The following is a 25,207-nucleotide window of genomic DNA, read 5'->3' as shown; positions in this document are numbered from 1 at the left end:
TCAAGTGTGTATTCGTTGATATCTTATATGCTTTTATATAGAGTGATGCGGTTCTCTGTTGAATCACTGTCGGATATATACTCGAGAGTCAAAACAATGAAAAAATATTCTGTTGTCAATGAACTACATCAACAGACAATACCGATAGTGTTGCTTGTGTTGTTGTTCATTATTTTTGTAATACTAATTAAGTACATCATTTTCTATTTATAATAAATTTTGGGTATTCTCTATTTTTCTGATATTAAGTTGTTGCAACAACAATATCGATTTCTCACATATGTTTCTTTTATATATGATTTCTGAATTAATTCATTGATATATATATATATATATATATATATATAAAATGTTATATATCATTTTGAAGCGCGTTTTTCGTTCTATCAAATCGTGTTACTCGTTACCGTTCTTAATAACTTTATCTTTTACAGGTTTTTAGACAGCATAGACGAAATTCATATCCGCATCATTTTCTTGTTCCAGTTCAAACTAGGCCGAAAAGTTGCCGAAGTAACTCGTGATATCAATGATGTGTTTGGCCAAGGAACCGCTAACGAACGGGTGGCACACCGGTGGTTCAAACAATTTCACAATTGTGACGAGAGCTTCGGAAGCTGAAGACGGTCGCAGCCGGCCGACTGCGGTTAAAAACAGTTGTTCGGCATTTAACGCAAATATGGTAGTCAGAAAGTTGGATAAATGGGTGCTGCATGAACTGAACAATGATTTTTAAAAATCCTCATTTTGAGGTGTCTTCTACGCTCTTTCTGATCAAATAAACGACTCATTTCTCGAGCGAATGGTGACATGTGATGAGAAGTGGATACTCTACGACAACCGGCGGCATTTCGGCCTGGTGGTAAACCGGAACTGAAATTGCACCTTAAAAAGGTTATGATGACTGTAAAAAGGTTATGATGACTGTTTAGTGGTTTGCAGCCGGTCTCATCCATCACATCTTCTTGAATCCGGGCGAAGCGATTACGGCAGAGAAGTATTGACGAAAATGCATCAGAAGCTCCAACGTATATGCCCGAGCCTTATCAATATGAAGGGACCAATTCTCCTCCATGAAAACACTCGCCTGCATGTTGCTCACCTAACCCTGCAGAAGCTGAACGAATTGATCTAAGAGAATCTGCCTCATCCGCCATATTCACTGAACCTCACGCCCACAAAGTATCACTTTTTTAAGCATCTCAATAACTTCCTACGTAAAAAATGTTCAAACGCCGAGATGATGCCGAATCAGCCTTCAATGACTTCATCACTTTCAGAACTCCGGATTTCTGTGCTTATGGGATAAATGAACTCGTTTCTCGTTGGCAAAAATGTGTCGATTCTAATGGTCCTTATTTCGATTATTAAAGTTTATTATGAAAGGAATTATGCTCTGTTGAAGTTGAACGTCAGAAAACGACAATATTTTTGCACCAACCTAATACAAATATAGTAACTATTTTTTTTTGTACAAAATCCTAATCAATAAAAACTTCTTTTAAATCTTTATTTTTTTTCTATCGCGTTATGATGGCTATATATATTTTTTTCTATGGGAGTTGGGGGTAAATGGATAAATAGAATCGAGGCAACAATGATGGAAAAGTGGTTGAAAATGGTTACTCTATACTTACTGAATTTTATCATTTATTCTGTTCCGTTTTAAAATTTCCAACTCTTTTCAGTGTTTTTTATTCATTTATAATTCAGGATTCGTAACCTGTAAAAAAACTAATCTTTATTTTTTTTTTTTACTTTATTAAATCTGTACGTATTCATTAACTATATCTTTCTATTTTGTTTCGAATTAACTTATTTAACTGATTTATATTTTCATACTGGATAAAATGTGTAACTGTTTGACTTAACCATTTTTTGTATGTTTTGATATGTGTAAATTTTTATTTACCTTACATTTTTTTTTTTATTTAATTGGGGTAATTTAATTTGGGATACGCAAAATAATTTTTATAGTTTAGCAGTTCGGGGAAAAAAATCAGAAAGGTAGGCTCTTCAGCATTTCGCAGTTTGTTCTTGGGTAGGCAGCAATGATACCAGTTCATTGCAGTGCATTCCAATGAATTACTTTAAAACAATCATTAGGATAAAACATTGTGGCGATGAGACAGGAATTGGAGACTGGTTGACAATGCGGAACTTATTATATTGGACATTTGTTTTTGCTCGCTGTTAAATAGAGATAGACTAGTTGTTGATTTCTAAATGTGGCGACAATATTTTATGCATGTGTGATTTTTTGTAGAGCTTTAGAATACTGTGTGAGTATTTTTCATGAGCGATAGTAGGAGCTTACCTTCTTTGCAGCAGCCTTGACAATGCATTTTTTTGTATTTATTTCATTTTATGTTAAATATGAATTTTAATCGGAGTTTCAAGTATCATCCATAACAATTGGAAATTGCAATGATCATTTTTTTATGGGAGAAAATGAGATTTGTCATGGTAGCATTAAATAGTACGATCAATTTATGTCCCCATCCGTCATCGATATCCGTTCTCGTACTGGAATTGTGGCTGAAGTGTGGTGTCTGCTTGGATACGCCATTCGAATTGATTGTCCTTAGTCAATGGAAGGGGAAACAATTTCAATTTTGCAGAATGCCGCTTTTGAGGGAGGGGGGTATCTCCCTCATTAAACCGACCTTGTGTCACATTTTGTTTCACTGGAAACAAAAAAAAAATTGGTAGTAGGAATCCAGGCTCGAACCTGTACCACGAAGTAGGAAAGAACGGGAAAAACGTGACGTCTTTACTGTTACAACCACCACCAAACCGGAAGTGACGTAGGTTTTAATAAAGCCTTGACAATCGAAAAGAGGGGATGACTTTCGAATAGATCAGTGAACAAAGCGATCACTCCCTCTAGAAAAATGTGCACTTCAAGGTGAAGAAATTAATGTTTTTAGCTAATTTTTCGGTGTTTGTCGTCTGAAGGATCGAGTTCACAAACGATACTGATCTTGTGAAAATCTGTCGCCTCTGTGGAAAGTTTTAGGCAGACATGCAAACATACATACATGCATTTATATATTTGTAGCTCAAATTTTCGACCCAAACCGATTAAAAAGCTTGCCCTATCTCTGAATACTCTTTATGTCAAATTTCAAATGTTTAGACCAGAAATTTTCTGAGTAATTTGGTAGAGACCGCAGAGGTCAATTATTTTTTTACAAATTTGACCCTTATTATAAGCCGTTATGATTTATTGTTTTGGAATCAAATCAAGTTATTAACTTATATCCATGCCCTAGGAACCTATCAAAAATGTCAAGTGTTTAAACGCAAAATTGGCAGCGAAGTTTGGTAGAGTTCTCAAAGGTCAAATCGTTGAACTTTGAAACCTTAACAGCCTAATTTCTAGCCGAAAACCGATTACAAAGATTTTCCCAAATCTCCATACCCTGTATATCAAATTTCGGGTCTGAAGACAGAGTTATTGTGTCGCGAAATGTACAAAGGCACACACACACATACACACACGCACACACACATGCGCGCGCACAGAAAAACAGACAGACAATTTCAGTTTTATAGATATATAGATATGAAGACTGATTATGAAGGTGTTAAGTCTGTGATAGGTTAAATTTGCATTCATTATAATTCTATTATTTTACAATCTCATATAAAATATATATATATATATATATATATATATATATATATATATATATATATATATATATATATACTAGCATTTCGGCTTGGTGTTGCCCGAGTGTTTGGATGTGTCTGTGTGTCTGTTGAGCAAAAAAAAAAAAAAGAAGTTGTAGTAGGAAGGCAGGCTCGAACCCGTACCGCGAAGGGGGAAAAGAACGAGAAAAAAACTGTTACGACCACCGCCAAACCAGAAGTGACTTAAGTTTAAATTAAGACTAGACAATCGAAAGGAGGGGATGACTTTAAAAAATATCGGCGAAAACTGGATCCCCTCTGTAGAAAAGTGCTTAGATGAAGATATTAATGTGTTTAGCCAAGTTTTCGATAACTATCGTCTGAAAGATCGAATTCAAAACGATACTGTTTTGTAAAATCCGTCTCCTCTGTCAAAAGTTTTAGGCAGACTTGCAAACATACATACATAAATTTATATATTGGTAACGAAATTTTTTTTACTCAAAGCTTGGCCTATCTCTGAATATCCTTTTTCAATTTCAAATGATTGTCTTTGTAATTTGGTAGAAACCGCAGTTGTCAATTTTTTATGTTTGACCCCTATTATGGGCCCTTAACATTTAGAGTTTGAGGCTCAAATCAAGTTATTAAGTTAGATCCATGTCCAAGGAACCTATATAAAATATTTCAAGTGTTTAGACCCAAATTTGTCGGAGGAGTTTGGTAGAGTTCTCAAAGGTCAAATCTTTGAACTTTGACCCATTACCAGCCAAATTTCTTGCCGGAAATCGATCACATTGATTTTCCCAAATCTAAGTACCCTTTATATCAAACTTCGAGTCTGTAGACTAAATATTGGCAGAGTTATTGCGTAGGCAAATGTACACATACACACACAGACACGTTCACTTTTATAGATATATAGATAATTGTTTACTAACATAATCATTAAATACCTAGAGGCACTATTGTTTCACCCTTCCGGGAATTATCAGTGCAGGGTGTCACGATTAACAGTCGATAGGTTCGAACCCGGTGACAGAATCCATTGCTGGCTCTTAGTAAGGATCTAATCCATTCGGCTACCGTTAATCGTGAGAAATGCTGTTGAATTTTAAACATTTATTTTTTCAATGCTTTTTAACGTCTGGCAGAGTGATCTTATCATTATATGATGATCTGCATATAACAGTGTAATGGACCGACTTTAATTCAACTGAAAGTGCTCAACGATACGAAACGAGTATCTTAAAGGGGCTGACATAATTATTTACTATAATAATTATTAAATACCTAGATACACTAGTGTTTCATCCTTTGGGAATCATCAGTGCATATCGATCTATCTATCTATCTATCTATCTATCTCTCTTTCTCTCTCTCTCTCTCTCTCTCTCTCTCTCGATATATATATATATATATATATATATATATATATATATATATACTAGCATGGATGGACGGCGTTGCCCGGGTGTTTGGATGTGTATGCTGAGCAAAAAGAAACCCCAAAAAACGGTCAATTTTTTTTAACTTTGACGCCTATTATGACTCCTTAAAATTTATTGATTTGGGGTCAAATCAAGTTATTAAGTTAGATCCATGTCCAAGGAACCTATATCTAAAATGTTAAGTGTTTAGACCCAACATTGTCGGAGGAGTTTGGTAGAGTTCTCAAAGGACAAATCGTTGAACTTTTACCCCTTAACAGACAAATTTCTGGTCGAAAACCGACCACATAGATTTTCCCAAATTTCGGTACTCTGTACATCAAATTTTGAGTCTGTAGACTTAAAATTGACCGAGTTATTGCGTAGGGAAATGTATACAGACACACGCACAGACACACACACACACACACACACACACACGTTCACTTTTATAGATATATAGATATATATGTTTGTGTGTGTGCGTGCGTGCGTGTGTGTGTGTGCGTGCGTGTGTGTGTTCGTGTGCGTGTATATATATATGTATATGTATTGAAGGATTAAAAACAAGACCTTCCAAAAGGCGAATGAACTCTTTTTCTGTGTCAACGGCCAACTAGCACCGTGTATATTTGTGTGTGTGTGAATGTGTATTGGGGTGGAAAGGGCTCCCGTAAGCCGTGGTGAAGGCAACCTTTCTAGGAGAAGCAAATCTCTGATTTAAAAAACCATAAAGCGGAAAACCATTACCCGCATTGAGCAGGTCTGCAGTTTAATTTGTTGCTGGCTATCTTGCTCTTGCTTGTTCCTGGATCTCAACATTTTGAATCGAGAGAGAGACTTAGCTGTCGTACAAAGCTAAGACTCTATAACATCATATTTGTATAGATACTCCCTCAGGCATTTGGGCTCATGGATTTTAAATGTCTGAGGGAGTGGCACTCGTCTGACAAGAGACGTTGCAATCATCATATGTACATATACATATATGTGCATATATGTACACGTATATGTATGTATATGGATATATATGTATATGTATTTATATGTATATTTATATATATGTATATATATGTATGTATATATATGTATATATATATATATATATACACACACACACAGAGATAGATAGATAGAGAGAGAGAGACAGAGAGAGAGAAAGAGAAGGAGAGAGATGTTCAAAATATGTTCAAAATACATAGTAAGATAATTAATGTTTTGCCTCTGGCCGGGCGACTAAATATTTTACTGTTATTTTTTATTATTTTCTGAGTAAAAGTCTGTTTACATGAGGATATTATTTTAGTTTTTCTGTAGATTTTCTTTTCTTTCTCGTCTAATTATAAGGACTAACATTTTATATATTTACCCACCTTTTCATCATTTCTGGTTTCGTCCGGTTTCCCGTTTGATCTCTTTTTTATATCGTGATTTAGATAAATGTCGTTACTTGTTTAATCTTTTAAAGAAGAATCGCACGCAAGCCTACAAGCTCGCATTCAACAGAGATTACCTCGAAGCATGAAGAAGCATACCAATCAAATTTTATATCTACCTGTATATTGGGTGATCTCAAATAGATATCTCCCTATGATTCATGAAGGTACACAGTGTCGTTAATGAAGTTAGAAAAAGCTCCTTATTTAACCTCTTTCACAACGATATGAAGTTTATTGGTGAATATTGAAGGGCTGGCTCATAACAGGTGCGCAGACTCTGGCTCACAAAAAAACCTGCGCAGCATCGTCGGCATTCCTAATTCTTTTTTACGATTAGCAGTAAACAAACTGCTTCTTCAAGAAAAATTGAATTCAGGTAACTTGATTATGTAATAGAGCTGATATCTATTCAGCCTCAAGCACCCCCTCTTACGGACCCGGAACTGGGAGCATGCCTTTTCTACAAGCGCTGTTAGAAGTTCGCGAATACTAGGCAGATGGCGGTGATCAGGCTGGTTTGGGTGTTGTGGGAGTCATGTTGGTGATATTCTCAACGTAAGTAGTCCAGTGTGTTCAGTTCGGTGGAAGAGAAGGCCAATGAGAGAAGAGTACGATGTCGTAGCCCTCCTTCTGAAGCCAAGCCTTGGTCTTTTTAAACTTGCGGGTCAATACCGAGCCCTGCTAAGGCAGTCAGAGTCTGTCAGCGGCCACCTGATTGCACCAGGGGATCACCTCTTCAGCACATCCAGGTACACCTTGGTGTTGACTTTCAAGCTGACTTTGTGGCCCTCACTTGAAACCACAACAAAAGTCCATAACTGTGGCTGGAAACTGCGTTGAGCAGTCTCCGCAAGCGTTGAACCGTCCGGATTTGCATTTTGAGGATGCTGGCAATGGTCCTGTTGCCATAACTTGGATCGGTAGACAGTATGAATTGTAGAACGGTGCATTTCCGACCTTGTTCATTGACATTGTTGAACTTTCAGACATGATAGAAGGCTCCTATCGCTTCTTGGGATTTGTACACAACTGGCTAATTAGTTGATAGTTTGCGACAGAAAAAATGGTTTTCATCGAAGGGAAATTGAATCATGTCGTCTTTTCTATGGCGACAATTTTATCGCTACACCCTGTAGTATATTTTGGAATATTGTGTTAAATTAATGCTGACTCCATAGCGGGTTATCATTCAAATTTGATTTTCGTAAAGGTGTTTATAAAATCCCAGCTGTACCATTCAAACGACGTTTAGAGGTGCAAATATGCCAGGAGTAGTAAAGCAATGACATCCAGATATTTTTAATATGCTCTCTCTCTCTCTCTCTCTCTCTCTCTCTCTCTCTCTCTCTCTCTTTCTCAAACACACACGCTTTGTTCTTACTCTCTAGCTATGTCTCTCTTATCTCTATTTCTTTATTAATATCTTTCTATCCCTCTCGTTTTTCGACAAGAGACTATTTGCTATAAGTGGATATCGGGAGACAGTTGAAGACGAATCGATGGTCAGTCTCGAACACTTTTAAAGTGCAACTTGCTACGAACAGTAGCATGCCAGTTCAACTTACGAGTACTTATAATGTTTTTGTAAATATTCGCTTATCGAGCATCAAAGATCTCTGCCAATATAATTAATTCTCAGGAGAAAATTAATAATGCCGAAAACTCGATACAATACCTTTCAGTAGACTTAATAGATATTATATGTATCACTTGATTTAAAGGGGATGTGACTATCGTTTAATCGTTTTTTTACAACCCGGACGCTAGTTTCCGTGTCCAGGATGTGACAACTGTTCCAGAACTGTCTCCATGACATGGACAGACCCAGTCAGCCTCCCTGGCAAGCGAGAGTAACACACACGGTATTGCCTGGAAAAATCGATTAAGGACCGTATAAACTCATGATCATATCCCCGAAATCCATATAATATTTTAACCAAGATTTAACTATTGCGTTTTAATTAATTATAGTGTTCTTTCCGTTATAAATGTAATAAAAATCATAAAGATTTAAATTTTTGATATTATTTCATTTTGTAAAAGCATCCTTGTAGTAACTTATGTAGAAGTTTTTTTTTTTTTTAGTGTTTATCTTTTTAATTGATATTTCTGTTTACTTTTATTCACACCAAAATCTTTCGACATACAGAATACTGTCACGCATAAGTAATTTTCTAACGGGGTAGAGAGAGATCACCCAAGGAGAAGTTTTGACCATGTATTCAATTTATTTGTTCTATGTTAAGCCAACGAATTTAAACAAAGAAAAATCGGGTAGTGGATACTTAGTCATTATAATCAGTAGTTGAGAATGTTTCTTGTAATTCTGAGAGTATTAGCAGTGAATGTTACTTTTTATTTACGTGTCGATTCCACTTCAGACTGAAAGTTGTTTTCTAATATTTAAGCTATTGTGTACGCTCATTTCTAACAAGCACCTGTTATAATGCGTGGTGCCCTCGGCATATCTGTAAACAAATAGCAGATCATTTTTCCCTTAAGAAACACTCGGGGAGTGAAGAGAAAGGAGTAAAATAAGACAGAATCACTTATAAAAATGAATAAACCAACAATCTTGCATTCAAAAGCGATAAAGACCGAGCATGAAAGTTGATGAGATCCCGTAGTCTTTTGTTAAAACACTAGGCTACTTATCGAGCGGCGATGAGTTCGATCCTCATCAAGCAGTTTAGCCATACTGAAGAGAAGTGATACTTCGAAACATGCGTGTCTATGGGATACTTACTTTTATGCACGTAAAAATATTGAAATAAATATTTAAATAATAAATTGATAATTACGAATAATACGTCCCAAAATGTGGGGCGAGTAAAATGTAAACAAAAGGCAAATAACGTCTCTCTTATAAAATCATTAGGGAGCGAAAAGAAATGGAAACAAAAATGCCACAGAATCTCTTAGAAAAAAATAAGTTAAACAATAATCTTATATATATATATATATATATATATATATATATATATATATATATATATATATATGTAAACAAATTGAGCTTAGGTACTTTGGACAATGTCAAAACATTGTTAATTCACTGCCCGCATAGCAGCAGTCGTATTGCGCAACGGTTAGAAGCTCCGACTCTCGTTTAGGCGATCGCGCTTCGATCCTGGCTTTAGGTAATTGCTTGTCTAGCCGCATTGATGAGCTGTGAAACAGCGAAACAGTACTGTATGGAGGCAATTTAATCAGGAAGGTGTTTTTTTTTTAATATCAGAAATAATAAAGGTTCAATAATCTATCTCTTATACACATCCGTATTAATAGCATGCTATTTAAACATAGAACCATCGGGGACAGTCTGAATTTTGCTGTTCTCTGGGAATGAACTGATCATGTTAAGTATTCATCCATTTATATCGGGTAAACATTTTGGAAGCTGTCGTACATACGAACAAGACGCTGCGAACTAATTTAAGTCTCAGTGGCACACTTTTAAGTTTGTCATGTAACCGATCCCTCAAAATGCCACCAGACACTCAACAATCATTGGAAATTATTGTTGCGGCGCCCTAAACGCACAAAACGCGTGCGGCCTCAAGTCTGTTTGGCAATGCTTTTTATACCCTGGCTGGTCTGCGACCCTACTAAAGGATCTATTAGCTGGCTGCTAGTTGTCATACGATGTGGTTTATTATTTTTTTTCGTATGATGATGCCTGATATGCCGCTTTTATCAGCTGCAGATTGGGTATATGTGTATGTCTATAAACATTCGGTTAGGCTCAAATCAACAAGCAATGAATAATTAATGAATTCAGGGCCTCTGTTTTTAAGTAAACAGATTTTTATTTTTAAATAGCTTTCTTGCACTTGGAAATTTCAAAGATTTCGGATATTTTGTATTGACAAAATGCAGACCCGCGTCTCTCAGTTGGTCGGAAATAAACAAGACCGCTGTATCTCCCAGCCGGCAAATAAGGAAAAGACTCTTTCAATTCCTGACTTCTAATTTTTATGAAAATTGTTATTTCTCCCGGGCATCTGAAATTACCCTTTTTCGTTTATTCTCCTTTTCTATTCTTTTTTTCTTTCTCTCGAAACCATTCTCTCATTTGCTTCTCTATCTTTTCTTTCTTTCTATTTCGCTCCAGAGGATTAATTATACGAACTTACTGGAATATTTTCTATTGTATATGCCCCGATCAAAAAGCAAAACACGTTATTTTAGGATTTTCCCCTTTTAGAAATCTTGTAATCGGCTCATGTCTGCACAATTTCCACTGATAGAGGCGAGAATTTTTCTTGACTGTTATCTTTTTTCAATTAGCATTGAGAAATTTAATGCTCAGATCTCCTCAAAACGGACACTAGTTTCTCATTTTGGGGGCCATCTAAAATGCTCTGACAAATGTCAGCCACGAAACGAACCTTTTGACTTCGTTGAGTCTGCCCAGCAGGGCAATGCGATGTTGTCTGGCGCTAGAATCGTGTTACACCGTATGATTTTATTTTGTCTTTAATAAAAGCTAACAGTTACTTTGTTAACAGTTATTTTGGAGCCGGATTTAAAAAAAACAACTATTTATAGTCAAGTTAATAGTAGTGGTATATTATGTATAAGCACCACTTATAAGGAAAGCTAACTTTTTGAAAATAAATAGTATTTCAAGTCATGCGCATTAAATGCACCCACTCTTTACTTAATTTGATGAGTTATATTTAGATATGTGCCACGAAAGACTATACAACATATTAATTAAGACCATCGTGCAATAATCGTAATCTCCATGTCTTTGTTTCTATAAAGTAAATAATAATACCTTTAATTTTGCTACAAATCACATTTTGTATGATGTTGACATTTATATGTAATATATTATAATATATTTATAAACTAAAATTGTATATTATTATATACAATTAACATCCAGTTAGGCTTCACCATGCGAACGAGAAAGAATGCATTCACAAATCGCGAATTATATTTGTTAAACGTGAGAAATAGTCTAAAAATGACGAACAATTTTCAGCACAGATTTTATGCTTATTTCCCATTCTATATTCAAATTGACGTGAGAAAAAAAAAAGATAATCTTGTATCGTTAACAAGAATAACAAAGATGATTTTAAATTCTTATTTACAAACATGAATAGCACTGGTCGTCATTATTATTTTCTTTGCTTATTTTTCATATATATAACATGGAGCATCACTTTTCATTCTTTTAAAATTATCTGTGCATTTGTGGCGCAATAAATAATTAAGTAGTTTATATATAATTTCATTACTACTTTCTCAAATTGGGTTAAAAAAAAATGTCGCCACATATTGTTCCCAGAACGGGGATATTTAATATGTTATATGTTTAATATGTTAATATGTTATATTTTATGTCGGTTGTCATTCAGAAACCCATGACTCAATTTAGATCGCAGAAATAAATTGTTTGATCATTCTATCGCTCCAGAAAGTATATCATTCTCGATGCAATTCTCTACCAGTATAAGAGCTTCCTAGGATGGAGCATGTGTATATAAGCTGCTAATAGTACCCTTTAATGTCTTGACATGATATGAAAGTGTCTTAGAAATCTAGCAGGCGGGGACCTTTTCGCCTCCCTTCCTCCTATTTCTCACAGAAGAGACAATGCGAGTCTATTTCTGCTCTTCCATTTCTTTTATGTTAGATGCTCGACTAAGCATCAATCTATGCCCGACATTATTTCAAAATTTGGGAACAAATACCTGTTCACAAGATTATCTTTCTCACGTCAATTTGAATATAAAATGAAAAATAAGCAATCAGTGCTAAAAACTGTACGCCATTTTAAGACTATTTCTTACGTTTAACAAATATAATAACCACTCTCAATAATTTTCCTTACTCTCTATTTGTGCTTAAGACTAAATGAAAATTCCATGAGCAAAGTTTATTTCCTATAACCGACCGCATGTAGATCATAATACTATGAAACTGCTTTCCAGCTGACTACAATATGGTCGCTTTTAAGTCTAATCAAAATAAGGTTTTGTTTGGGCAGTTCTCTTTATATAATTACACCCTATCCAAATTTCCTCCATTACTGAGCATTATTGTGTAGTTTCCCCCGTTTAATTAACATTCATTTACCCTTATCTCAGGGTGACCCCTTTGTCCTTGATAAGCGATGACCCTTAAGCATGAAAAAATTATAATTTAAGGTTAATTACCATAATTCAAGACGGTGAGTCGCCGATGTTAAACGTGTTGAACCTTGACAACGGGTTGTTTTGATGACTGTAAAATTTTAAACTACGGCGGCATTGGAATTTATGTGACGGGTCTTCTCTGCGGCTACACTCAATTTGCAGCTGACGACTTACGACGAGTATATCACGAGAAGTGTTTGGTTCACCAGCTACTACGAAGACGTGATTTAAGTTGCAAACTAGCTTCTACATGGAACACATTCAGGTAATCTAATATAAAGTAGTAGCGTTGAAGTAAAACAAAGTCCATATATTGTTTTAAACACAAAACTTCATTTCCATTTTTATGCATTAATTTGTTTCAGCCTGCAGACTCCCCTTTTGTCGAACCCAGAATTACGAAGGATCTTGAAGAGAATAAATGTCGAGAATGCATCTATGCAAATGTTTCAGACCAGCGGAATAAATACAGGATGTTTAGAAACAGTATAATCGCAGACGTAGGGTCAAAGCAACTGATCAGAATTCACACAACCTTCATAACAATCAGACTTGTATCAGTGCATTATTCAGTGTCCAGTCATGTATGATCCAATACTCAAAGACTATCTAGGATACTAGTTTATGACATAAGGGTTGACTGCTTTAATAGTTGTAATTAGTAGTCAATGTCTTTCTTCTCAAATCCAGAAGGTAAAAAACACAAGAATGATTCAGCTGTGACATTTTAGCTCCGCGAAAAAGTTACTATATAAAAATATATATAAAGGTATATAAAGAGAATACGTGCCAAGCTGGCATATTTCACCGACTTGTTTTACATAATTATTATGAATCTTATCTGCTATTATCATTGGAAAAACTCGTCGCATAAATGACAAAATCATACTTATATAATAATTCTTATTGTTGTTATAGTTATTATCTATTCACTAGAAGTTCTTACACCGGCCAACCTCGACGATCACTCACAGGCAATATCCTGTGGTATTCCTTAACGTCCAAGTTACGACAAGTCTCCACCTCTCTCAATTTACATCGCAACAACTTCGATTTTTCGGCTATTGTTATTTCTTATGTTTTATGTGAAAAACACTGTTTACAGCCTCAGTTTCCTCCGTATTTTCCAGTGGAGGCATGGTTAATGTGACCACTCGTCAGTAATCGTTTTCACGACACTTTGGTGTGACGCCATTATTATTTTACTGTGCGGATTTCATTGATAAAATAAAAACTTTACACTTATTATTTCTCCATTCAAAGCAGGAGTTAATTCCTGATAGTATAGTCGTATCACAACAGAACAAGTACAAAATATCGCTCACAAAAAGATGTAAAGTCGCAGGTGATGGTATCATGCCAGCATAACATATACAAGGCTCCTTCAATAAGTTTCCAGACATTTTTCGCATGGAGACTTTTGTTGATAGTACACACATACAACTCTAGTCGCCTTCGAAGTAATCTCCTCCGGCTTCAATGTACTTATTGTACAGTTCGAACAACTTCTGCAAGGTCCTATGGAAGTCTTCTTGTGTGACTATGTCAATATCGTTTGTCACAGCCTCTGTCATCTTCTCAATTATCTCATAACGACATCCTTGGAATGGCCAAGTCACGTGGAACAAGATCTGGACTATAGGGAGGTTGACGATCTGTCTTGATGCCCATTATTGTCAAAACGTCTGTAACAATTATGGAGTTGTAGACTGGTTCATTCGCGTAAATCTTCTGCATTGTTAATTCCTCGCGATTAATTGTGTGTACAGTTTTTTTTTTGTTTTTTTTTTTACATAGGCATCACCACATTATCAAGGCCCAGAGGCCACTCAAGGATAAGGGTTAAAGAGTGTACAGTAGAAATTGGACAATATAGTAATCATTAGTAATGAAAATTTGGTAAATTTGATAACTTATATGGAACAGCTCATCAAGAACTTATTTACTTTAGACTTGAACACAACCATATTGTAGTCAGCCGGAAAGCAGGAAAACGGAAGACAATTCCACAGGCGTGCAGTTCTAAGAAAGAAGCTTTGTTCATGGAATCTACGTTTAGGTTTAGGCACAGATAAAGAGTGGGGGAAATTATTGATAGTGTTTACAGCTAGACGAGTGTTTTTTGTGAAAGTTTGGCGAGGGGGGACCATAGATTGAAGCTCAGTTGAACACTTTCCATGAAAATAACGATACATTAGAGACAAACTCGCAACATCTCTTCTGTGAGATAGAGGTTGCAAGGAGGAGAAAAGTTTCACACTAACATCAAACTGTGCACTTATTGTCTCTATAGACACACAACGGTCCTTATCCATGAAATTTGGTATGTCAATTATGGTACTCTGACTCCTTACTCCTCCCACACCTCTCATTATCTCCACCATACTCCTTACCTTCCTTGCATCTCAAATACCACTAAAAAAACTGATACTGAATTCATGCAAGGCCAAAATATATCTGAAGCATTCCATACGGTTCTGTGGAAATTTTTCCAAGTTTACAACAGAATTTTATATGCAATCTCTACGTAATACACTTTAGATAATAAAAGTGTGCTTAAGTACAGATTGCATTTTTGAAATTCATCAACTGTAACAATCAGGCTTTAGTAGATGTATTTTAATTCCTACTGTAGCTGTTCATTTGAACCTGAAATCCTAGAATTGGTCAGTCATCTAAAAAGATGTATAGCAATAACCTACTGAATTTTCAAGTCTACTACAATTTAAAATGCCTGCACAAAAAGTCTGGAAACTTATTGACAGCACCTCGTATAATGCTACCTCTCTAGAATTGAGGGTTGAAAGATAATCCAATAGACTATTACTAAACGTATTTTTGGTCTCAAGGAAAACAGACACCAAACCTCTATTAGAAATATATAGAAATATGTTTACTTTTATTTCTAAAATCATTCACCACATTTAAATTTATAAATTTAGTTTTCATTAAAGTGAACGCAGTATTAAAAGTTAAAGATTCGTTTTAAATATCTACTTAATACTAATCACATTTTCGTTAGATTATCTAAGTTTAGCAACGTTGAGTCTGGTCAGTACCAGATGGGTTACAATTTGGGAATGCTAGACACTGTTAGTAGAAAGATATCGAGACCTTTATGCAAGAACTGCAAAAACCTAACGTAGTCATTTCCCCTGGCCGTAGTTATACTTGCTACTGGGAGCGGCGTTTGAGTTAATTATTTTCTTAGCAGTTCCTCCTTCAAAGGACCGGTTCAACACGACTGGGATAAATGCTGCTGGCATATTGATGTAAATACAGAATCAAGTAACGTAATAATTTAAAAAATATAAACCGATACTCAGGTCTATAGATATATAAAGTTTTATTACCGCAGAAGATTAAACAGTTTGTTTCCTGGGGCAGATAATGAGCTACACCTGACGCAGATCGCAAATACACCAGCTGAAAAACATCTTGGCACCAAAGAACTATTCACGATTAAAGTAAGCCAATAATCCTCACAAAAGTCTTGACAACTAATTCTATGCAAATGACACCAACGCAACTGTCTAAGTTGCTGAGGATCTCAGATCTATTAAAATCCTTTATAATGAGTATATCAAAGACTGGATTGTACATTGGAGATTTGAAACCATCTTATTTGCGTAATGGAGTCGTTTCGCTGCACACGCTTTGGCATAAATAATTCATGAAGTGTATAATATGCAGATATTCAAAAAAAGAGGACCTTTAATCTTTTCGACTGACAAAGGACAATGAAAGAGATCCGTTTTGCCGGGAATGTGCGCCTTCGAAACTCTGTCAAGGTTCAATAGCTCAAGCCTCAATTTCAAATGTTTGAAAGATGTAAAGAAAAGTTTGTCTCTTTTTTTTCTTTTTCTAACCATTTCTTTAGCCTTTACCGTTTGTATCAAAGGAAATGCCCAGACAAATCCACACAGAAAAGCGGAAATACCCCCGAGAACAAATCGCTGACTTCACACAAGTGAAGATGGCAGCCGGTGTGCTTCTTCTCCTGTAAGAAGCAATTAACGTTCATAAAACGGTTTCACTCACCCAACGATCAGAATTCATTGGGAACCGTGTCGGTTACTCATTCAGTATGTCACTATTGTCTTTCAAAACTTGTTAACTCGATACACAATATGGTGGCAACACATTAATTTCCAAGATTAACTGTCTAAGCAAATTGTTTTTAATTCGGTCTAGTTCTTGTAGGTTACCATCAACAAGGTAAATCTATATATTTCGTTTTTTTTCATAGACTCTATTCAGCCGTAAGATACAATAAGTACACTTTGGTTGCGCGTGTATGTGTGAATCAAGGGTTGAATAATCTCCAACCGCTTACTTCCTGATTCGTCACAGCTTGATTTACGTAGCAAGTAGATATCCAGGACGACTGGAAACGATGATGAGATAAGTAGAGAACACATACAGCACTTAGTAATCCGAAATGCTAGTAATGAGTATGGATCAAAGTCGTTTAACATGGTCGATTCAATGTAATAAATTCCATTTTTAAGTTTATTTTTACGTGTATCTTGCTACATATAAATGGCAGCTATTGGTTAGTCTACTATGTTACAGTTAATGATAATCTGTTATTTGTTCCATAAACGAGTAGTCTAGGTCAGCACAAATAGCAAAAACGACAACTTGTTTTGCATGTATTATCGTCATTGCATATGTATTCATTTGATTACGTATTTTTCTGCTAAAAACTTTTTTTTTAATTCTAATCTAATATATAAAAGGTAATATGTCTGTCTGTCTGCCTCTATATTTTCGATCTCTATCTCTTCCGAAATAAAAAGTCACCGAGCGCCGCCAGGGGTCTGAAATGTTTGATGGATTGTTCTGTTATGGTTCTTTAGCCGGTTAAAATAGTTTTTAAGGGATCCAAATAGATTAAAATTGAAAAAATCGTTGTACATTTTGTAAATTCATCTAAGTTTATTTTTTTTATTTTTTATTTTAAGCAGTTCATGTCCGTATGACGTTGGTGCAGTGGTAACGTCACCAGCTTCGAATGCTACAGTTTCCCTTTTGGTTTCGATTCTAGCTGATGGAACCCAAATACTTTTTTTTTTTTTACTTTTGAAATCACGACTTCACATTTATATATTCGAAATCTGGACAAATTAAAATATAATTAAACGTATTTTACGACTGGGCAAAGCCTGCCGCCCTCCCCCGTTCTAGTCTAATATATAAAAGTCTATATATCTAGATGTCTGTCTATGTATCTGTCTCCCTATTTTAAAAATCTATCTCTTCCGAAACTAAAAGTCGCATAGTAAGGCTAGGGGCCTCAAATGATTGGAATTTTTATACACCGTTCTTTTATGGGGCTTTAGCCGGATAAAATAGTTTTATGGGGACAAAAAGTGGTGAAAATGAAAAAAATCGTTATATATTTGTTACATTCATCTTAGTTTATTTTTAATCTCTTCATATTACGTCACGTTGATACAGTGGTAACATCGCCAGATTTGAATGCTACAGTTTTGCTTTCGGTTTCGATTCTAGCTGATGGCACCCAAATACTTTTTTTTTTTTACATTTGAAATCACGACGAATTAAAATATCATATTTAAGCGTATTTTATGAACGGGCAAAACCGGAGGCCCTCTATCCACTAGTCTTCATTCGATTTGGTTTTTACCCGTCAAAAAATAAATTTGAAATCATTACAATGCAATACAATGATCAATGGAGAATTTGCTTTATAATAATACGTAATCATCACGAACTAAAATATCATATTTGAGCGTATTTTACGACAGGAAACACCGGTCGGCGTGCTAGTATATAGTAGTATAATATATAGTATATATAATAGTATTATATTAGTATTATATATTAGTTTATATAATTATATATATATATATAGTATTATACATAGTATATATTATAGTATTATATTAGTATTATATATTATTATATATAATAGTATTATATTAGTGTATATAATAGTAATATATTATATGTAGTATCTCCCATATGTTGAGCACTTGTGGGATGATAATGAAGAAGTGCTGATTATTCTGTCTTTTCTAATACTAGGTTTCTTTTTGCGTTTTTTTTAACGTGCACATATTTAGTAATTGTGGCACGTTTGTTTTAAGTTAGGTTTCCGTACAAGTTGGATTATAAAACGAACTCTTTGAGGGGGACCTTCTAGTTGTTATTGAACCGTTTCTTTTGTCACATACTGTTATTTATTTATTTATTTTGAACAGCTGAACGTAAAGGAGCTGTATGGGTATTCTTGAATGAATCTGACAGGCGGCGTACGTGATCCACTCAATGTATTTCAAACCTACCACAGAATAATCACCTGAACACAGTCATTTTCGCAAGCGATGTACAGGCCTCATTATATCCATTAATAAATTACTTTTAACGTATAATAGCTTCTATGTTGAGCAATGAATTTGCGTCTTTAGACCATTGTCACCTATATGTCTTAACGTTGTATTAATGTTTCTTTTTTTATAATAATAAGGCCAATCTCCGGCATTGCTCAAGATTGAATAACACTCTGTCCTTTTGCGTGCCACCTATGTTGCTATATTACATTCTATAATATTCGATTTTGAAAATTGAGCTGAAATATATACGAGAGTCCTTCTAAGAGTAAAGCTTCCAATGTTTTAACTTAAAATGTCGAAGTGCTACGCCGGCGGAAGCGGTACCATTAAACGAAAAGAATGACCTTCTCTGCTTCAGAATTAATTTTTCTACATGCTATCATTCTGTGTGCACTTTTGATGGCAATGAATGATCGCTATGCATGTGCGTCAGGAGCCCACTTTGCCATAGGACGGCCGTTCCAAAAATAAAGCCTCTTATTTCAATCTAAAAATGTTGAAGAGTTACGAAAACCGCAGTGGTACCATTACAACGAGCGACATTTTGTGCTTCACAAATTATTTTTCTACATAGTCACCACCATTGTTAATACACTTCTGCCGGGGAATCCATATGCTTCCGCCAAACTCCATGACAATGGTTGCTTTTTTGTGTCTCAAAACGTCAATATCTGCAACAGAGAGATGAAACTTTCAGGTTATGTATGCATAAACTGAGTCATTATAATAAAGCAATTTGTAATACCCTTTAATCAATTCTGGCGATATGGAAAAAAACAGAAAGCATTACTTTTCTATTGACTACCATGTTTTGCATTTAATGAATCGAAGCTAGTAAACGTATATTACATGAATTGAAATAAATTCCAGTGCATTCGTGGATGTTTATACCATTGCAGTGCACTCAGATTTTTTTTTCGGAAAATAATAAAAAGCCTCTCAAGAGGTAAGCGATTATCATTTTTGCTTTTATAATTTCTACTAACGCACAGCTGCGTTCCAAATTCAGATAACATTGGTTTAAATAATATCAAATTATGTATCATGCGAGAACAAACACCTTACGATAAACGATAAAGCTATATCCGTTTGATGAGGACTACAAATGCATATTCAAGTACTTTGTATTCTAATTATTACTAACAGTTCAGCACAGATTTGCTCGGGCCCTATGTACTGTTCATAACTTTATGTGCGTACGTATATATGTAATTACAAGTGTGACTTGTGCCCAGGAAACCTACATCAACCTACAAAATTGGCGAAGGAGTCTAGTAGAGTCTGCAAAGGTCAACTCTTTTAACTTTGACCTCTTGGCAGTCAAAATTAAACACTTATAGTTTTGGGCTCAAATCAAATCAAAAAGTTTGATCCATGTCCAAATAACCCAAAATTGGCGGAGGAGGTTGGTAGAGTTTTCAAAGATCAAATCGTAGACCTCTGACCTTTTGACAGACAACTTTCTGGACGAAAACCGATTAATAAGATTTTTCCAAATCTCAATATTCCTTATGTGAAATCTCGTGTTTGTAGACTGAAAATTAACAGAGTAGTTTGGTAGGGAAATGTACACACATGGGCCCATACACAGACAATTTCACTTTTATAGAAATGTAGATTAGGATGGTTATTTTCAAACCCGAAGGAAATCGTTCTTGAAGAAACAAACAAATAAACGGACTAGAATAACAACAAAGTTATATAAAAAGGGATAGAGCCTTATTTTGTGGCATAACTCGTGTGATTTATGTGATTTGCTACGCAGCCCAGATTTTAAGGTGGATGATATAGTGTATTTAGTATGTGTCCTCTTTTTCTTTATCGCAATACAAAATCATTCCTAATCTACCATAAAATTCGACAATCTGCGTTAATTCCCATGACACACGATCATTCGTTTCAAATTAAGAGAATTAACTCACTGATTATATGAGAAGATAACTAATCCATTGAAATAAATTCATACACTCTATAGTTGCATGCTTTGCGAAGGAGATGAAGTGTTTGTAATCGATTACTATTAGCTATGCGAGAAAGATTAAAGGAATAAAAATCAAAAATGTACTTACGTGTGATTAGAAATATGCCTTGCGACGATGTGTTTGTTTATACGAAACCTGATGGCTCAAAACATTTACATTTAAAGTAGCTGGAATAGCTCAATTATATTCGCTGAATCTCGAACGCTTCTATAAACTTAACAACACAATAATTTAAGTAGCTGTATAAAATTGGATGTAAGTAAAAATATAGCTATTTTCTTAGTTGCTCGGAAATCCGCACAGATGATTTGCTTATAGTGGTGAAGGCTGTGTGTAGAACCAGCCACACGTTTTGGTATTACTGTTAACCTTTGTCAGTGCAGATGACTGCCACGGGATAAAGTATACAGTAGACCGCAGGTTTTTACATCAGAGTTTCCGTCTTTTAGATGTATGTCTTAAGGAAGATTGGGCGTGCCTCTCTCCTAGTGAATTAATGAGCCGCCTAATATCAACCTGGAAATTTCTACGATAATATATATATATATATATATATATATATATATATATATATATATATTGTGTATGTTACGGTTCAGCCCTGAGTGGCAATACACGGAGACATTCTATCAAGGGTGATGTTGGTTTATTACAAGTCGTTATTTCTGTGATTGCAACAATGTACCGCGATATAAATGCGTAGAATAACGAATCATACTTTATAGTATATATATATATATATATATATATATATATATATATATGTATATATATATATATATATATATATATATTTGTGTGTGTGTGTGTGTGTGTGTAAAATATATAGAAGCGACGTCTTATCATGGAACAACATCATCCTTGGGTATTGTCACTCAGAGGTAAACCGCAGTATACGGAATTCTGAAAGGGGGGTGGTGGAGCATTTTGTAAATTGCTCCTTAGAATAGAAGGTGCAATTGATCTGTCTGATTTTATGCAGTTAAGTGTCAAAAAGGCCCTTAATTTACATACCTTCTACTGCTGGCAAGATATGACACGGATTCAGTTTAATTTAGTGAAAAACAGCTACGATAAGAACACTATTTAAAAGAGTACAATAATTGCCGTAAACAGACAGGTCGACACTCCATAAATAGCGCAGTTCAGACGATAGCAGAGCATATAATTAAACTGCGATAAAACATAGACTCTGTGATATTTATGACCAAAACATGATGGACAAAGATGCATAGAGTGAAGTGTATCTATATCAAATGAGTTTAATTCTAAATATACATTGGACATGGCATTGGTAATTCTATTAGAAGCTTTCAAAACAAATGCCTCTTATATATTATTCCGCCTGAAAGGATCAGCCATGATTGTAAATTCCATTATCTTGATGACTGCACTCATGCATTCATGACCTGAAAGTTTCATCTCTCGGTTGCAGATATTGACGGTGTGATACGCGAAGAAAGCAACAACATGCCATGGACGTGTGTCAAAAAGAGAGATGCGTCATTGAATTCCGGGCAGAACCACAAGAGGTTGCTTGTTTTAATGGTACCACTCCTATCTTTGTAGATCTTAACTTTTTGAGACAGAAAATAGGAGGCTTTACTTTTCAAACGAACCTTATATGATAAAACGTATTCTGAATGCTCACGCACAACCACCGTTCATCTTTGGCAAAAATGCATTGAAAATAGTAGTGACTATAAAGAAAAAAAAATTTTGAAGCATAATAAGTTGTCCGTTTTAATGGTACCTATCTCGTCTACGTAGTTCTTAACCTTTTTGAATTAAAATAAAAACGGAAGGCTTGATTTTGAAACAACCTTTGGATTAAATATTTCACGTGTGAAATGTCTGCTGCGTTTATAAACGCAAAAGCGTTCTATGTTTCCAAAGATATGGTGGACGAAATCGGAATAGGTTTGGATTGCTGTTTGGTTTGTAAGTTTTATTAAAAATCCTGTCGATGAGAGATATTTAATTTTGTATTATTATTCAAAGACACATATATCGATTGGCATTGCTAATAATATCTGAGAGTCGCTGGTCCCAACTTTCCGGCTTAACATTCACAAACCACATGAATTAGAACAAATAATGATAAACTGAGGACATTGCCAAGACAGCTGAGAGAAAATTCCGTGCTAGATGCGTATTTTATTTTATTCAAAATGAATATCTGTTTAAGTGAATGGAAAAAGAAAGTGAATGTAAACTAAGCATTGTTTTCAAATCTGGATTTTCCGGTTGTAACGAATGAAACAAAGTAAATGTAATAGCAAACAAAACGTGCGTTTTTACAAAAATCTCTACTATTGTATAAAAGTCACTTGTGAGTTTTCCTCATAGGTTCCGAAACGGTTGAGCCTATCTTTTTGATATGTCACACTAAGCTAATTTATATGTCTCGCAGTGTTCTTAGACATACTTTGTACAGAAATTCATTCGATAAGTATCTAACATTGAAAAGCTCCGACCTTAAACATAGCTTTTCTCTCTTAAAGATAAAAAAAACATTTACATGAGAGTATTTTACGTTACACGGTCAAGGAGCATAATAAAAATTTAGCAAATTATTTCTTTAAAACAAAAAAAACAGATTTATTATAATCTGGAGATATATCTTGGTAGTAGAACATTCAACTACAGATCGAATGATCACCCTACTGAAGACCGGGTGTACCTGATCATTTTATTTTCTTTTTTTTTTCTTATTAATGAGTTCAATTTACGATAAAAGAAGAGAACCATTTAAAATCGCTGCAAATCATATCTTCCCTTACATATTTTAAAACTAAACATAATCCAGAAGTGACTTTTTTCCGGGGCACTCATCGCCAAGCCCAAATATCAGCTGACGTGATATTGTAAACAAACACGGACGGAATTTGATGAACGACATCATCATTATTATTTATTAATTTATGTATTTTATATTATCTATTTTATTATATATTTATTTATTTTGCGAATTAGTCCACCAGGTTAATTATCCATCGTAATATATAATAACCAATAGAGGATTGATTCTATAATAATATACACAGTCTGCATGAATTAAAATATAATGTTTACGCCTATTGTAGAACCGGGCAACGCTGGGTGGCCACTCAGTAATTAATAAAACGAGATCAGTATGATGATATCATCGAAAATCTCGATGGAGCATAATATATCATTGATTGGTTAGAACAAATGTAGAGAGATCTTCATATATGTCTACATCCTTTGGTGCGGTCCCCATTCTAAAACAGGAAGTTGTTTGTTTAGATGAATATACGTTTACATCGATAAGTTTAAACTTGTTATTAAATATTAAATATTGTATATATTCAATCAATAGTTCTCGATAAGAATTAGTTATTAGTGCAGTTAGTACATATATGTTGTTTTTGTTTTGTTTTTTGAATTACATTGACGAATCCAGATTTCGTTCTTTCAGCATTCTTAAAAGACAAGACATTATACAAGACTGGCTTGGAGGATAGAAATCTCGACTGATCTATGTAGGTCAAGAAGTTATCTCTTGCGATGTAACATTGGCAATGAATACCTTGTTATTGCTGCTGTCGCTGTGACCACTGCTGCTTATGCTGCTGTTACTGCTGGCGTTACTGTTGTGACTAAAGTTGTCACTGCTGCGCTGGTGACTAGGGCTGGAATTGCTGTGATTGACGATGACGCCGTTGTTGCTGCTGCTGTTTTTGTGATCAGATTCGCACATTTCCTCAGATAAATATAACATCATCGAATCTTCTCTCTGTAGAAAGAACCAAAGAAAAGCACAGTTTTACTATTTGGGAAGCGCATTGAGTTTCTTATTAGAGACGTGTATAAAGCTAGAGGTCAAAGGCCGACACGTTTTAAAGTCAATCTATATAATAAAAAAAAATAATAATCTTTGAACATTTCCTTATTATGCAAAGTTTAATCAGTAATCACTCTGCGTAATTAATGTGTTTGAAGATAAAATTCTTGTTATAGAAGTTATTGAAAACTTTTTAGAGGACAGATTCTTTTTTAAATACATTATCGGAAAATAAAATAAAGACATTTATTTCACTCAAGACAGGGCATATAAACATTTTCACATAAGGAGGTACTACTTGGTTTTATGTTCACTGAAGGCTGTGTAGGGAGTTGAGGAGCGAGCTGTATGTTCGCATATACCTTTAGACTTTTGCATGTAAGTACAGTCGTAGA

General features: G+C 34.9%; 1 protein-coding gene across 4 annotated transcripts in view; it reads right to left on the bottom strand.

Annotated features, from left to right (window-relative positions):
* Positions 1-25,207, bottom strand: part of LOC145283706 (vitamin D3 receptor-like) — a 567,378-nt gene that overhangs the window by 44,464 nt on the left and 497,707 nt on the right. For all 4 annotated transcript variants that reach the window (XM_080132731.1, XM_080132733.1, XM_080132732.1 and 1 more), the window contains exon 3: positions 24,558-24,764. In XM_080132731.1, the coding sequence (XP_079988857.1) occupies positions 24,558-24,764 (207 nt within the window). The remainder of the gene's footprint in view (positions 1-24,557; positions 24,765-25,207) is intronic.

This window comes from Euprymna scolopes, chromosome 8 (assembly GCF_053919585.1).
Source record: "Euprymna scolopes isolate OS-2025 chromosome 8, ASM5391958v1, whole genome shotgun sequence".
NCBI lineage: Eukaryota > Metazoa > Mollusca > Cephalopoda > Sepiida > Sepiolidae > Euprymna > Euprymna scolopes.
This window is presented reverse-complemented; position numbering and strand designations above follow the sequence as displayed.